The 16,490-nt window shown below is 46.4% G+C and overlaps 1 protein-coding gene across 1 annotated transcript in view; it reads right to left on the reverse strand.

Moving 5' to 3' along the window:
• Positions 1–16,490, reverse strand: part of GALNT14 (polypeptide N-acetylgalactosaminyltransferase 14) — a 230,414-nt gene that overhangs the window by 17,039 nt on the left and 196,885 nt on the right. The window contains 3 exon segments of the mRNA XM_033144635.1: positions 2,303–2,406; positions 5,542–5,626; positions 7,084–7,171. Coding sequence (XP_033000526.1) covers positions 2,303–2,406; positions 5,542–5,626; positions 7,084–7,171 — 277 coding nt within the window.

The following is a 16,490-nucleotide window of genomic DNA, read 5'->3' on the forward strand; positions in this document are numbered from 1 at the left end:
TGCTGTTTCTTACTCTTGTGCTGATTGGTGTAATGTGTAGTGCCCTCCACAACAGACCCACAGCTCGTGGACAAAGGGTAAAAAACAGAATTTGGACTGGTTGCCAAATTACAAAGCATCAGAGCTGGTAGGTCCATAGTAAGGCATCTACTCTGGGTGCAGAAGGTTCCAGGTTCAATTCTGCTGTAAGTGTAGGCACAATACCAAGTTAGATAGCACAGTCAGTGGCGGAGGAAGGCTCCGCGCTACCCAGGGCAGCAAAAGGAAACGCTCCAGGGGACGGGGCGTGGCAACGTCACATTGTGACGTCATGACGGAGTGCCGCCGTTGCTTCCGCAGCCCCCTTTTAAGCCGCAGAGCAAAAAGGCGGCTCTTGGGGCTGCCGAGCGTGATTGGCGGCTCCCCGCCGATCGCGCACGGCAGCCCCACAAGCCGCCTTTTCACTCTGCGGCTCAATAGGAGGTCGCGGTCTGACAACAGATTGCGCCTGCACGAAATGTTGCGCAGGTGCACTCTGTCATCGGGCCGTGCGCTGCTGCTCCCAGGGCGACGGAGCGGATGGCGGCGCGTGGGGGTGACAAGCGGCAGCCCCTCCCACCACTCCCTACGCACCCCAGGAGCAGCAGCGCTGCAAAGACAGGGTTCTCACTCGGCCATGCGCTGTTGCTCCCGGGGTGACGGAAGGAGCGGCGGTGCGTGGGAGTGGCAGGAGGGGCCGCTGCTTGTCACCCCCACCCTCCCCTGTCACACAGGGCATACCGCCCCCACCGCCCCCCCTAGCGACGCCCCTGGGCCCAGTAGTCTGACTGCAGACAGTTCTTCAAATAGAGAACTATCCTCGGTGAAGTAGGGCACATGGCCACCGCCCTAAGCAAAATATACCTACATGTGCAGTGATAATAGGTTTCAGGAGGGAGGCAAACAACAAGCAATTGGATGGGTTTATTGCAAAGTGGGAGCATCTGTTTGTACGCATCACTGGCAGAGCTATTACATCTGCTAGGACATGGGGTCCTTTTTTCTCACTAGCTGCGCTCCCTGGAGAGGCTGAAGTTTTAAAGCCAGCTTAAAATCTGTCTTCCTGACAACCCGGTGCCCCTCCACCCCTTTCAAGGCTGCGGTTGACTCCCTCTGATTTGTAGCATTGTTGTGGCCAGAAGTAATTAAATAACAAACCACCCCCACCACAAAGCCCAGTTTGAAATAAACTTCCAGGCATGAACAAGGAGAGATTACACAAACACCCTATTTTTCACTTCTTCTTAGGCAGTCCAGGAGCTGCCCACCAAGGCAGAGTCAACTGGCTACAGGCCCAAGTCCCCTGTTGCCCTTGTCATCATTCCTTGATATCTTTGTGTCATCTAGGACATAACAAGGCTAGCTCTGATTAACAAAGTGATAATGGGATTACAGCTTGTGGCTATCTTCTCCCTTCTCTGTCCTTGCACTGGTGTAGGTGTTATGTAGAGAATCATATTCCCGATATCCTTTCACTTGGCATACAGTAAGTCTGGTCTGAAATCACCTTACATAGGAGCTGTAAACATGGTGCAGCAAGAAAGCAGATGGGTGGATGGATATCTCTTGGAAAACCATGCGCACACAATCATGCTCATGCCTAGATTCACTGCTTGTGAGATTGTTTTTATTGACTTCAAGTGCTCCATGTGGACAACAAGCAGTTAACAACCAACAGAAGATCTCGTGTCAGGCCACAGATCATTGAGATTCCAAAACAGATGTTCCAACTCCACCCATGTGAGAGGCTCTCCCACAGCCACCATAAAATCGTCCCCGAGCAGAACAGCCCATTCTTACTCTGCTTGGTGACACGTTAGTAAAATGCACTGCACTAATTAGAGAGGTCCCACAGGAAAACCCTACCAGACATTTGGAATTAACTCTGACACGGACCATTTCTTTCCTTTAAAATGCCTCCAGTGGCTAAGGTTATGGCAAATCTGTGCACACCACATTTTACCACTTGGAGACTGTCTTTTTGCCAAAGGACTGCCTGCCTGCCTGCCCGCCCACCTGCCCTTTTTGCAAAGCTGGTGATGGCATCGAAGAGATGATATAATATTTGCCTTTGCATTATGAACGAAAGGATGGTGCTGGTGGAAAAGTAAAGTTGGCACTTTAATAAAGGCACTGAAAAGAATTGAGCTCTTGCTTGCTTAGATTTCCGGCAAATAATAAGGGGAACCTTTGAGTGATGGATGACCAAAAGAATGCAAATTCCCCTGCCTCTTGAATCTTGGCAAGCAAGGATGCTGGTTGTTGTAGAGTGACAGGGACTCACCAAAATTCTCTCCACCCCAGATGTCCATAGCTGCATCGTATTTCCCAAGGTGGTTGAACCAGGCCTTGTCAATTACAAAAAGACCTCCTGCAATGATAGGAGTCCTGCATGGATGGGGGGAAAAGAAGACAGAGACTCTCACTTGGACTCCTTTGTAAGAGGTTTTGCACACACACACACACACACACACACACACACACACACACAGAAATCCACATCCTTGTTTCCTGGCCCATGTGCACTTTTGATCTGTAAATAGTCAGATAACACGGCTTTTTAATTCCCAGGTATGAATATGGAAAATGTCCTGGAAGCAGAAAGGAGGAGGGATCTGAATGCACGAATTCTCCAAGTGGAACGGAGTAGCAGGCACACAAACCCTGCCCCCAATATCCTTGTGGATGGCGTCATTCCCCAACCTTCCCAGGGGCTTTCAACTTGCATGTGCTTGAATGCAGGTGAGGACCATGATAAAGCAGTGCCCACAATTGTATAGAGGAATCTACTTGTTTCCAAGGGCATGTGACTAGAAGCCTCCCTGCACAGCTTCCCTGCACACCACAGAAAAGGGTACAACACACATAGGGACATTGTGGGCGGGATTTGCATGGATGTCCCTGTTCCCACTTTTCCATGTGGTTGGTCATATATGCCTGAGCACACCTATTGTCTGTTAGTATTCTGTTCATTTGAAAATCCACAAGCAGAGGCCAATGGGAGATAAAAGACTCTTGCAGCAGACAGCACAACCACTAATACCGCATTGTGCATGCTCACAAACACTAGGCTGCACTGCACTAGCTAACTCCATTGTTTTTGTTTTTTAAAAAGTGTGTGTACCTAAATGCAAACTGCTAAAACTCCTTCTGGCTGCCTCTCTGCAACTTCCTCAAACTCAGATTGCTTCCAGAGGCTACAGCCATCGAAGTAAACTCAGTCCGTTTGTTAAATCCTTCTGCACGCATCAAGTTTCATTTATCTTTTGAGGAAAGGAAAAGCGCAATCCTATACATATCTAAGTCCCACTGAGTTCAATGGGGCTCGCTTACAAGTAAGCATGTCCAGGATTGCATCCTAGCAGGATTCCTTCTATTCTATCTAATACCTGCACACAAAACAGACCACTCAATAAATCGTCATAATAGAATTTGAAACTCGTGTTTCAAAGAAGACTTGTTATTTGTATGTCAGTCAGAAGTGCTAATGCACTCATCAGCGCAACTCCTACAAGCCTGAGGTTTTCAGTCCTGATTGCAGGCTTCCGGACCAAAAATGCATTTAGCCCTCGGGGGTTATTTACATGGCATTATTTAACTGGGGCTCTGTGCCTAGTTTTATCCTGCGAGGAGCCTCGTTTCAAGGAGAAAGTCACACTTTCTCGGAAGGAGAAAGAGCTTTTAAGAAGCCCTTTGTAATCAGCCGGGTTTTGATTTGAAAACAGAGTTATTTGCCCCCCCTCCCTTTTCCTCCAGATCAGCTGGGAAGAAAAGTAAAGAAGTGGCACTGAGTGGGGCTAAGACTACGTGGCAAACACTGCTGTTAATTTTGCAGCGCAGATTCTACCCTCAGCAGCCTGGTTCATGCCTCAAAGAGCATTTTCTCTTTGATTCTACTGATGGTGGACTGTGATAAGGCAGGAATTGGTGCTTCCTCTCCTGCAACGGGGCAGCGTCAAAATGTGGGGGATGCCATGAGGCAAAAACGATGAGCAAGAACACCTGGGATGCAGGGATAAAGGGAAATGCTTGGAGCATCTATCTGGCCTAGAGCTCCGAGGATGCACTGCAGGTGGATTTCCACTTTAGGATTAGGGAGGTCCAACGTCTGAAGCTCAGCCTCAAAAAAAATGGAATGCCCTGGACTAGCTTTTAGGGCACATATGAAAGATTATGTCTCTTATCATGATGGCCTGTTTCCTTTGTTCCTAGTTAGGGAAAGCGGTGGCAAACTCAACCATCATTACGACATCTTTAAAATAATATGTATTTAACACGCTTTTCAGCAAAGCATTAAACTGTAGTTTGCTGTAATCTGCTTTGGGACCTGCTGGAGAAGGGTGAGTAATAAATTTAATGATAACAACAACAACAGCAGCAGCAGCAATTTATTATTCATATGCTGCCCACCTGACTGGGTTGCCCCCAGGACCGGTGCTAGGGTTTCTTGCGCCCTAGGCGAGACCACCTTCTGGAGCCCCCTCTTGCCCACCGCCAGCCCCCCGCCAAAGCCTGCTTTAGCGGGAGGTGGGGGTGGTGGAGAGGCAAGCAGCAGTTTCTCCGCTGTAGCGGAGAAGCTGCTGCTCGCCCGTCTGCCCCCAGCCAAAGCCTGCTTTAGCGGGAGCCGGGGGGGGGTGGTGTAGGGGGTAAGCAGCACCTCTCCGCTACAGCGGAAAAGCTGCTGCTAGCCCGTCCCCGTCCCCGACCAAGCCTGGCCAGCGCCCTCTCCATTTTGGTGCCCTAGGCAATTGCCTAGTTCGCCTTAATGGACGCGCTGGCCCTGGTTGCCCCAGCCATTCTGGGCAGCTCCCAACACATTAAAACACAGCAAGACAGCAAACATTAAAAATATTAAAAACAAGCCCTACTTCTAATTTCTTATGCTTTGTGCCAAACTGTTATAGGACACATTTCTTGGTATGTATCAAATCAGTGGTGGGGAGACTTTTTCAGCCTGAAGACCTTCATTCCCACACAGTGGGTGGGGCCAGAGACAAAGGGACTGGAGAAATAGGGCTGCAGTCCAGCCACACAAAACCCAGCTATTTCTACACACACATACCCCTATTCATCCAAGCAAGCAATCGGCACTAACACAGTTCCCAGACAGGCAAAAAAAGCACATGAGCAATGCGCAGAGCAGGCTACCGAGAGGGTGTAGCCTGGGGAGCCCCAAAGGCTGGACAGAGAGATTCAGTGTGTTGTGGTGGTGCGAGTGTTGGACTAAGACCCGGGAGACCAGAGTTCAAATCCCTACCCAGCCACGTAGCAACTCTCAGCATCACCTACCTCACAGGGTTGTTGCGAGGATATTTGGGAAAGGAGGAGAGCCATTTACACTACCTTGAACTCCTCGGAGGAAAGGTGGGATATCAAGAAGAAGACAGAGAGGCCTTGGGAGCCACAGTTGGCTCCTGGGCCTAAGGTTCCCTATTGTAGCATTAAAGCGAAGCATCTTTTGCCTCTCTTCCGCAGTTCTGTGCTTGTCACCCCTGCTTTCCCTTCCTCCTTCTTGTCACTTACTTGATGGGCTCTGTGGGGTCTGCCCGCTTTGCCTTCTGCTCTGGAGAAAGTTGTTCCCATTTAAAATGCAGGCTCCAGTCGAACCCTAAATAGGAAGTGAACAGAGGGAACAAAGAGATTAGAGTTGGTGCTTCCAATTACGGACCCATCGTCGCCAAGCTGCCTTGCATCAATATCATCGTATCAGTCATGTTGATAATCAACAGGGCGGTTAGTCCTATCCAGGAGAGGATTTCACGCCTTCCCACTGCCAAAGAAGAAAAGTCACAGCCTTAATATCCAGTTAGCTGTCAGGGACTGGACACAGGAGGAATGGTGGAGACTGCCTCCCCAGCCTGAACCTTCCACAGGAGAGGAAGACAGTATAGATTTACAAGAGGGGTTTGCGGGAGGTCACAGCTCAGAGAGAGATGAGGGGCAAAGTTGGGAGATAATGGGAGAGGAGGAGGAGGAGGGGAAGGCAGAGCTGGAGCAGCTGGCTGACACGTTATCACTAGAAAGCATTCCAGACGCCCCTTATCCGAGAACCTGGCAAGCATTGAAAGTAGGAGAGTGAAGGGCTTGGAGACAAATGACCCTAGGTGGCCACCGTAAGGTGAGTGGTGCTGTTGATGATTGAGGAGAGAAGAGGGGGTGGAGATTACTTGGAGCAACGCCATTACTCCAAGCTGCAGCATTTCTAAGCCTCTCTCTGTGAATATTGAATAAAAGACACTGGTAAGACTTTCCTTGTCTATCTATTCCTGGCAGCCTACGCTGCCCCGTTGCAGGAGAGAAGGCACCTGATTAGCACATCTTTATCTAATGAGAAAGAATGGTAAGATTTGTGGTAGCTTACGCATCAGAAGTGGCTCAGTGGGTGGAGCAGGGCTGCTATGCTCACTTTCTAGCAAGCGAGTCGCTGTTGCTTATAGGGGAAGGATGAGATGACAGGGAGGTTGGAGCAGTGGAAAGGTGGCAGAGTCAATCTGGTGCTCCTGCCAGTACGTTGGTGCTATCCTGACCTCCTGACAACCCACCTGCCAAGAAGCCCATGTACAAATTCCACCTCAACTGGTCAGAAGCTTCTGTTACACACAGCAGTTGGTATATTTCTCTTTCTCTCCCCATCTGTACACCAACCTCACTTCATTACACACGGACTATTAAAAGGAGCCCAAATGCAGTGGTGGGTTTCAAGGAGAACATAACTAATTAGCAATGAAAATGATTTTTCAAAAACCCAGTAAGGATTTTGCTTTCATTACATCATGCAGTAGCAAGCAATGCAAGTGCATAAATACAACACTTGTCCTCCATATTTCACTCAGGGCTTCCTGCATTGCAGGGGATTAGACTCAATGACCCTCGGGGTCCCTTCCAACCCTACAATTCTATGTTTCTATACTTCTTATTCCCCTCTAGTGACTTTGCTCATGCACTTGCCTGAACCAGGCATAGCAAGCACGGTACCCCACCTGCCAATATCTCATATGCACCAGTTAGCATGTTAGTGGCCCCTGGCCTAAACATTTACCTGTGTACAGGTGATGGCAGACTCACCTCCTCTCAGATCTGAAGAAGCTGCCACATAAGCAAAAGTGTCCAAGTTGATGATGTCAATAACTGGACTCACCACGTGCTTTGGGTCCTGATAACAAAGATGAAAGTACAATAAATATATTTGCGTATCACATTTACGCTGCAAGGGTATTGCATTTCCCAATCCTGGAAGGCATTAAAAGTTGTACCTTGGAAAATGGGACTTTCCCCGGAATTTGCCAGAAGGCTGTGAAAGGAGGCAAGAGAATACCAACATCCCAACCCAATAAAATGAAGGATCAGGTGTAGAATAACTTTTTTTTTCAACTCACAACAGGTTGGTTCCATTCTATTAACCCCCCCTTTTTTTTACACTGTGCTGTCGAGATTAGTACACTTTGTTTCTTAATGAGTATCACAGGATATTGTGGATATTGCATTGGGTAATGTTTGTGATGTTGCAAACAATGAGCAACACTCTCTCCATCTTTGCCAATTTGAGGGTGGAGCTGTCCCCTTCTACAGCAAGTCTGTCATCTCTCCGTCATCACATAAGAGAGGACAGAATACTCTGGTAATGAACTGAGCCTTTTTGGAGTATCGTTTCAGGGAACTGGTGCCATTGGAGCCCACTTTCATGCAGAAAGAATGAGAATCATCCAAAACGGAACATGCTGAGGAAAAAGTCAGAAGTGCCGAAGAAACCAACAGGGTGGTTGTTTTCACTGCAGAAGGAATTTCTGGTCGTAGAGAAATCACACAATTCCCAGAAGATGCCAGTTTATTTCTTTTAATTAGCTAAAAAGTTTTCTTTTAAATAGAAAAATTGCTATGGGCCTGGTCAGGCACTTCCCTGGGCTAATTCTTACGCTGTTGTAGAGAAGCAAGAGTCTCTATGCGTACTTTAGGGTCCCAATTTAGGGTGTGTGTGGGATTTGTGTAAAGCAAACAAACACCTACACTTAGGGGCACAAATACACATAGGTTCCATATTGCCTAGGTAGGGCCATCCCAGGATGTTTTGCCGGCTAGGGCAAAACAGAAAATGTCCCGCTGTCCTGAAAAGGAGCAAGCAGTGTGTGTGTGTGTGTGTGTGTGTGTGTGTGTGTGTGTTAGAAGCTGACAAGTGCAGGAGGTAGAGAGTGGTGTGCTCCTTGGAGGCTGGGTCCGTCACCTGAGGCGACTTCCTCACTGTGCCTAATGGCCCTGGCATTATGAAGCTGTTCTGGCATTATGAGCAGAAGGCCTTGGCTCATCATCTGTGCCTTTAAGGGATTCCTTCCTACCAGCATTACTGGAGTGGGGCAGGATCTAGCCAAGTGGAAGAGGCTCCCCGTATGCTCCGATAAAGTCTATTGGAAAGACAACAAGAATGGAAAGCAGCGAGGAGGTAAAATGCGTGAAGAAACCCATTATGTCTTTTCTGAGTGCTGGGACACCACTTCCCATGTCAATCAACTTCTCCTAAATCCATTGTTGAGCAGTTCCTTTGTACAGGAAGAGCGGCTTTTAATTTTTATTGCAAGGGGAGTTGCAAATGTTTGGTCAAATAATTTAACATCTCTGAGCAAACTCACCCCTTTGAAACCTGCTTCCTTAAAATTTTTCTGCTGACTGCCAGTGAACAAACCGAAGGGAAGCAGCTGAAGAACATGCAGCCCATAAAGTCAGCAATGAGGAAAGGCAAAATCACAGCTGAAGTTCAATGCAAGCCAGCGGGGAAATCCCATCGGACTCAATGGGACTTACTTCTGAGTTAGAAAGGCTTAGAACGGCACTACCAACAGTACACAATAACCTCTCCTCGCTCCCACACCTGACAATTGCTGTGGTTTTTCCAATTGTGAGAAAAGAGTTTGAAAGAATTAGATTTGTCTGTTACGTTTATATAACACCCGAGCAACTGTGTGGCTAACGTACACCATAAAACAAAACAAAAAAATACATTTTTCTTTTCTTTTCTCCTTTAAAAGCACATTAAAACAATAAATAAACCACAAAGCAAAGAAGTTGGGCAACCTCCCCACACCACAAAACCCTATCTAAAACTCAGCAGCTAAAAACACAGCATGATCACGTACAATATTTGGTTCTTATTGCTCAATTAATATATAGTCATGGGTGGAAGGTAAAGGTAAAGGGTAAAGGGACCCCTGACCATTAGGTCCAGTCGCGGATGACTCTGGGTTTGTGGCGCTCATCTCGCTTTATTGGCCGAGGGAGCTGGCGTACAGCTTCCAGGTCATGTGGCCAGCATGTCTAAGCCACTTCTGGCGAACCAGAGCAGCACATGGAAATACCATTTACCTTCCCGCCAGAGCGGTACCTTTATCTACTGGGACTTGGACGTGCTTTCAAACTGCTAGGTTGGCAGGAGCTGGGACCAAGCAATGGGAGCTCACCCTGTCACGGGGATTCGAACCACCGACCTTCTGATTGGCAAGTCCTAGGCTCTGTGGTTTAACCCACAGCACCACCCATGGATGGAAGAGGTGGGCCCAAATATCTATCAGGGTGGTGGTACAGCAAAATTTTGTCAGCTCTGAATGGCCTTTTCCTTTCTATTTCTTTCTTTGTTTTTTTGTGTGTGTTTTTTAAATAGCCCAGACTCCAATTATAGCTCTAAGCTTCAAGCTTTTCTCCCTATGGGACCAAATCTCTTTCCACAGGTATGCAGCAAGGAGCATCTGACCGAACATTGTTGGAAATCAGCTCTTGCAAAAAGGAGCTGGGTGTGAAAATTCTCTTAATTATGCTGCGGTGCACAAATCCGGTAGCCAACGGTGGCCCCTAAATTTGGGTCTGGCACATGGCTTGATGAAGAGAGACAAAAACCTAATTTCCAAGAAGGTTTGAGCCCTGGAATGACTCAATTAAACAGTTCAAACTGAAAGGAAAATAGGAAGCTGCCTTATACTACCGACTGGTCCATTTAGTTTAGCATCAGGTATTCTGGCTGACAATTGCTCTCCAGGATGTTAGAAAGAGGTCTTCACCTTTACCTTCTACTACTACCACCAGTATTATGGGATGATTGGGCTTTAACCTAGAATCTAGGTTAACCTAGAGTCTCACCACTCTATTCTGATACTCACTTGGGATTAAAGCACAGCAAGAGCAAAGAGGAAGGCATTTAATTTACCGTATTTTACACTCCATAAGACGCACCTTTTCCCTCCTAAAAAGGAAGGGGAAATCCCTGTGCGCCTTATGGAGCGAAGGCTTCGCTCCTGCGGCCTCCCCCCATCCTCCGACGGGAGGTGGGGAGAGGCAGCGGCGATGTTGCTGGATCGTGCCAGTACCTCCGTTCGCCGAAAGGTGCTGGGCACGATCCAGCAACATCTCCGCTGCCTCCCCCCAACTCCTGCCGAACGCGGCGGGGGATGGGGGGAGGCAGCAGGAAGCGAAGGGGATGTTGCTGGATCATGCCCAGCACCTCCGTCTATTACTTTTTTATTCTATCCTATTGCATTTACAATTTGAATTCTATGGAACTAAAATGGCTAAAATAGAAAAAAGTCATTAAGTGGTTGGCTAGCAAGTCCTCAGCGATTTTCAAGTGGTTCTTGGAGGGAGGACGTTTGGGAACTACTGAAATATTGTGCTTAATAATAAGACTGAAACGATCTTGAATGTCTGTAATATCTACTTTCTGAGCGTTTTGTTGTAATTTATGGGTTCTGCTGTGGTGGAGGTAGAATCATGGGGCTAAAATAGATGCAAAGATTATATAGATCACATAAGAAGGCAGCAAATGGCTTGAGCCTGAGGCTGGAAGTGCTTTATGTTTTCTTCATAAACTCTCCCCACCCCTAGTATAAAACTAACCTACAGCTAACCCACACAATCTTTTAAAGTTTAAATAACTCTAATTACCATTAAAAAGTTATTCTCTTAAAATTAATTCCCCTACAGCAGGAGTTATTCTCCTACAACTATATTTATTCTCTGACAATTAATTCGAATAATTTTAACATATATTAGAAGATAAGGTTGAGTCTTTATAGCAAGCCCATTATAGCAGGAATAAAAGATAACTGAAGAAAGTATAATCAAGTAAGGAAGGGAATAAATCCAAAATGGGCTGTGAAAGATATCTTCTACTACCAGTGTTGTATAAAAAGCACAGAGGAAGAGAGGAACAGTATATATATTTTATTCCAAATCTTGGCTCGAGCTGATAGCAATGTTTACAGGCAACTTTTACTGTGGGATCTGGGCTGTTTAGGTTAAAGCTTCCCAGTTGGTGTTCGGCTAATAATTATTGGATGTGTAGAGACGGTACCGACTCTCCTGAATCACTTATATATATATTTAAAAACAGCCCTCTCTGTCAATACAATGGAGAAGTCAAAGGTGCAGTGGTAACCTTGGTACTTGAAAGGCTTGTCTCCCCAACAAATCGGTTCCTGAACACCACAAACCCAGAAGTAACTGTTCTGGTTTGCAAATGTTTTTCGGAAGCCGAACGTCCGACTCCCAGATGTTCTGGACTCCCGGAATGGATTAAGTTTGAGAACCAAGGTACCACTATATTCTCATTCTTCCTCCCCTGCATATATACAGAGCCTGATCCATACATACAGAGCCAGTGTGGTGTAGTGGTTGAGAGCGGTGGACTCGTAATCTGGTGAACCGGGTTAATGTCTCCGCTCCTCCACATGCAGCTGCTGGGTGACCTTGGTCTAGTCACACTTCTTTGAAGTCTCTCAGCCCCACTCACCTCACAGAGTGTTTGTTGTGGGGGAGGAAGGGAAAGGAGAATGTTAGCCACTTTGAGACTCCTTTGGGCAGTGATAAAGCAGGATATCAAATCCTAACTCCTCCTCCTCCTCCTCCTCTTCTTCTTCTTCTTCATACAGAAGAGAGAGTCCCACCAAGAGATGCCAGGGATTGATCCTTGGACCTCTTCCATGCAATGCAGTCACAACCCTTCCCCTGCACCACTGGTATGTTAATGATATTCATGGAATGGGCCAGTATATATAACATATATTTATGAATATGGAGGACTGTAGCTCAGTGGCAGTGCATCCTCTTTGCATGAAGACGGTCCCAGGTTCAATCTTAGGCAACCCCAGGTAGGGATCGGCAAGACTCCCTGACTGATGCCATGGAGAGTTGCTGCCAGTCAGAGCTAGACAAGCGAATAGTCTGACTTTGAGTAAAGCAGCTCCTTATGTTCCTACACAGATAAGGGCTTCCCAATCTATACAGATCCAGCCTCAGATTTCCCAAAATCCATTCAACTGCCACTTCAGCCATCGCCAAGCTTGAACTTCCATCCCCTCCAACCTCTCTCCTTGGCAGAGAACCTCTAGCACATTAGTTGCTGTTGGTTCCTTGCAGGATATCAAAGCCACAGGCTGAGCAGCAGCGATCACCTCCAGAGAAAAGGTGCACAAGAAGTTGTTCTGCTGTGAAGGAAAGGGAGGCACAACTAATCTCCTTGATTCTCTCTTGCAACATTACCTGGTTCTAATCTACCAACAAAGAGGGCCCCAAATGCTCAAGTATTATCTAGCTTTACAGGCTTGTGATTGCCCCAGATAATAGTCACCAATGCTGGAGCAACAATATTCAGATAGCTGATGGCAGAGAAGAGGAAGTAATGAAGAAAGATCTTTCCTTCAAGCTGGATTCATGCAAAACTATATAGCTTCATGTTCCACCCCCCTCCCTCTCTCTTCAAACAGGAAAAACAGGAGTGGTGTGTGTGTGTGTGTGTGTGTGTGTGTGTGTGTATGTGTGTTGGATAGTGGAACATCGCCATCCATTGGCTCATTACCATGACATTAACAAAAGCCTGTTTTCAGGTGATGAAGATTGATTCCTTCTGTAAAAATGCCTTGGGCCTTGTAATTACATTTTAGGGGAAAGTTATTTGGCTAAAACAAATTGGTAATGGTAGACACATCAGCTCTCCAAGTAAAAACAAGACAGCATTGCAGAGGCACAAATCCGTACCTGCGCTAAACAAAGTGGAATTTCCCTGCAAGCTAACACTTCTGCTATGTAGTGCTCTCCCAGTTACAGATAATGGACACCCCCTCATCTGACACAAATTTATTTAGTGAAAGCCACTCATTTCCACAAACAAATGTGCTGCTTCTGCCTCCATTACCTATTCATTGCTGGGTGGTTCTTTTGAGCCCTCTTGGGCTGAAGGACGTCAGCCCTGACATCCACCCCTAGCTGCCCCCCTCCAGCACCAGAAGTAACTGTCACGAGGGAATGAGGCCTCTCCTTCCATACATCAGGTGGATGGTGGCTCCTGACTCCTTTATTAATGGCAGAGAGGCCAAGAGAGATGCCGGGGAAGGGGATAACATTGGCACCTTTCCTGAGCTCTCCTGTGTTTCCATTGCTGCTGCTGAATTGCATAAAATAAGGTCTCTGTAGAAGTGGAGAGCTGAGACACAGCCATGGGAGAAAGTCGTTTCAGTTCATCATGATTCTCACTTCCCCAAGCAATATGTTTAGGGAAGCTTTTAGTATTTGATTAATTATTGTATTTTAATATTTTGTTGGAAGCCGCCCAGAGTGGCTGGGGAAACTCAGCCAGATGGGTGGGGTATAAATTATTATTATTATTATTATTATTATTATTATTATTATTATTATTAGCAATCCCAAACAAATCTATCCTGCAAAATTCACAGGTTTCTGAATGTCGTGGTGCAGTTCTCCATCTGAAAAAGGTGTATGTTAGGGGAAAGTGTGCTTAAAAATATAAATATTAGTGAAGATAGCATAAATGCATTGTATTAGGGGAAATGTGTATATTAGGAAAAACTGCATGCAAAAATGTGTGTATGTGCATTCAAAAGGCTGGCAAGCTTTTGTGAGGAACTTATTATTATTTTTTATAAGAGCAAACTGAAGTGAAATGTGGAAAGAAACCAAAAGCACATTTTGTAGTGGTTAGAGTAGGGCATGGATGACCAGGGCTCGATTCTCCACTTGGTCCAGAAGCTCACTGGCTGACCTTGGACCACTGGGCCAGTCACTCTCTCTCAGTCTAACCTACCTCACAGGGTTGTTGTGAGAATGGGATGAGGAGGGGGATAATCATTCATGCCCCTTTGACCTCCTTGGATGGAAAAGTGGGATATAAATGCAACGAATGAGTAAATGAATGAATGAATACTGGCACTCCACTGAAGAGGACCCCCTTCTACCAGGTCCTGAACGGAGACTGCAAGCTTCTCCCATACGGGATTCAGCTCCACTAACAGCAGAGCTCTATGCAGATGCAGCCTGGCAATACAAGCATCAACAAAACCTCAAGGAGACCCTGTCACCTCACGTATCCATCAGAGAAATATGTATCTGTCATGTGTACTTTGCCCAAGAGACACTTTTCTTTTAAAGTGTCTTTGGGGTTTGATGCCCAGCGTTAATTTACTATTCCATTACACCCTCCCTCCCTTGCTTACACACACAAAGACACGAGTACACTTTGCTTCTTGGATGCTTGCCATGCGTTAGAAATCTGGCTAAACAGATGTTTTGCTGAATGAAAAATGGAAAGTGACATGCAGGTTGCAGGGGGGGGGGGCAGTTGCTGATTCAGATGCATTCTGGGTTCTCGATCTCTTTGAAGCGCAGAAGTTTATTAAGCCGAAATGGACTGTTTCCTGCAAGCCACAAATTAAGAGAAGACCATTAATCTTTGGGATGGGAGGAAGAAGAGCGTGGCAGGCAAAAATGAGTCGCCTTTCCAGCACCAGGCTGAAGGTGGCAGCATTAACATTTAATACAGTTGAACAAACACTGTTTGACACTGGCCAAAAAAGAAAAGAAAAGAAAAGAAGATGGGGTGTAATTTTCACCCGGAAGTAAGATAGCACAGGTGTGAGACTTCCCCACCTTTAAGGTGGGAAATGTGGGCGTAGGAAAAGAAAAGAAACATCTATTTTACATGCATGCAACCGTTCATCTGTCCCATCAACTTTTACTTCAGCTCAATGACCCGGGGAAAAGGCAAAGTGGAACAAAGTAGTTTTGAAAGGCTACAAATGTACATCTAAGGCATATGGCCCCTTGATCTCCTCACATGATGGTCCCTCTGTTTATCCCATCCAGTGCACACTGGAAATGAAATTAAAGTAAGGTTACCAGATATATTTTTTTCAATGAATCCAGGGACACTTTTCAACTTCCTACTAAATAGATGGATTTTGTCAGGGGACTGATTTGTAAACCCGGGAAACGGGGGCATCTGGTAACCTTAAATTAAAGGAAACTTTCAATGACTCTATCAGTGCCAGATGCCACCAAACACTCCCTCTAATGGCAAACTTGGGGGATGAATGCCAAGAAGACTGGAGTCAGAGTAGGAAATGCAAGGGAAATATGAGCATGCTCAAGGAAATCCCAAAGTTGGCTTCAACACACAAAAAAAGATCTTTACTAAACAATGAAAGGGAGGCCCCCTCCTTAAAAACAAACAACAGAAACCCACCCAAACTCAACACCCTAGTCCAGGACTGGGACTAATCAGGCCATGGAATATTGAGCAGAAGTTGGAAAAGAAAGCTGAAAATGCCTTGCTATGGTTCATGCAGTTTATAAAGTCCTGGCACACTGGAACCCTAACCTTGGGCAGTATCCAACTAAACTCTTGTAGTAGCACAAGGATTAGGGCTAGTGCAATAGGATACTCTTCCTCCCCTACCCCAAGTTTCCCACACTGTTCCCAAATATGCTCTGTAGGGTTTGGGGTGGGGAAGCCCAGAACAGCGTTAGGGACACAGAGCAATCCTTGTGCTGATGGAACAGTCACCTTAGCTCTGTGTTAAGAGATGCACCTGGGACCTTCATCATACAGGTTCTGGGGAATGCTGAAGACACACCTTGTAATCCTGCCCTGAGGTGTATATTTTTTAGGACTCGCCTTATTTCTGTGGTTGTCAGTTGTTTTAAACTGTTTCTGAATATTATGTTGAAACCTGCTCTGGGACCTAGGATGATTAATAATAGTATTAATCTGAATACTGCACTGTGTCAAAAGCAGCCCTCCAGATTCTCAAAAGTGAAAGAGGCTTCCATTTTTATGCCTCATTCTCAGCTGGGGAACCCACAGAAGGCAAGATCTACCGGTGACCATTATCTGTAAATTGGCAGCAAGGCCACTCACAAACACTCCTTGGCCACCTTGAAAGGAATGTAAAGGAATGTAACAATGAAAACCACAGCCCACCCATGAGAATTTGCCTGACATTTTCCTCCCCCTGTTGGCGCTGTGGGTTAAACCACAGAGCCTAGGGCTTGCCGATCAGAAGGCTGGCGGTTCGAATCCCCACGACGGGGTGAGCTCCAGTTGCTCGGTCCCAGCTCCTGCCCACCTAGCAGTTCGAAAGCACGTCAAAGTGCAAGTAGATAAATAGGTACCGCTCCAGCGGGAAGGTAAATGGCGTTTCTGT

This window comes from Lacerta agilis, chromosome 3 (assembly GCF_009819535.1).
Source record: "Lacerta agilis isolate rLacAgi1 chromosome 3, rLacAgi1.pri, whole genome shotgun sequence".
Lineage (NCBI taxonomy): Eukaryota > Metazoa > Chordata > Lepidosauria > Squamata > Lacertidae > Lacerta > Lacerta agilis.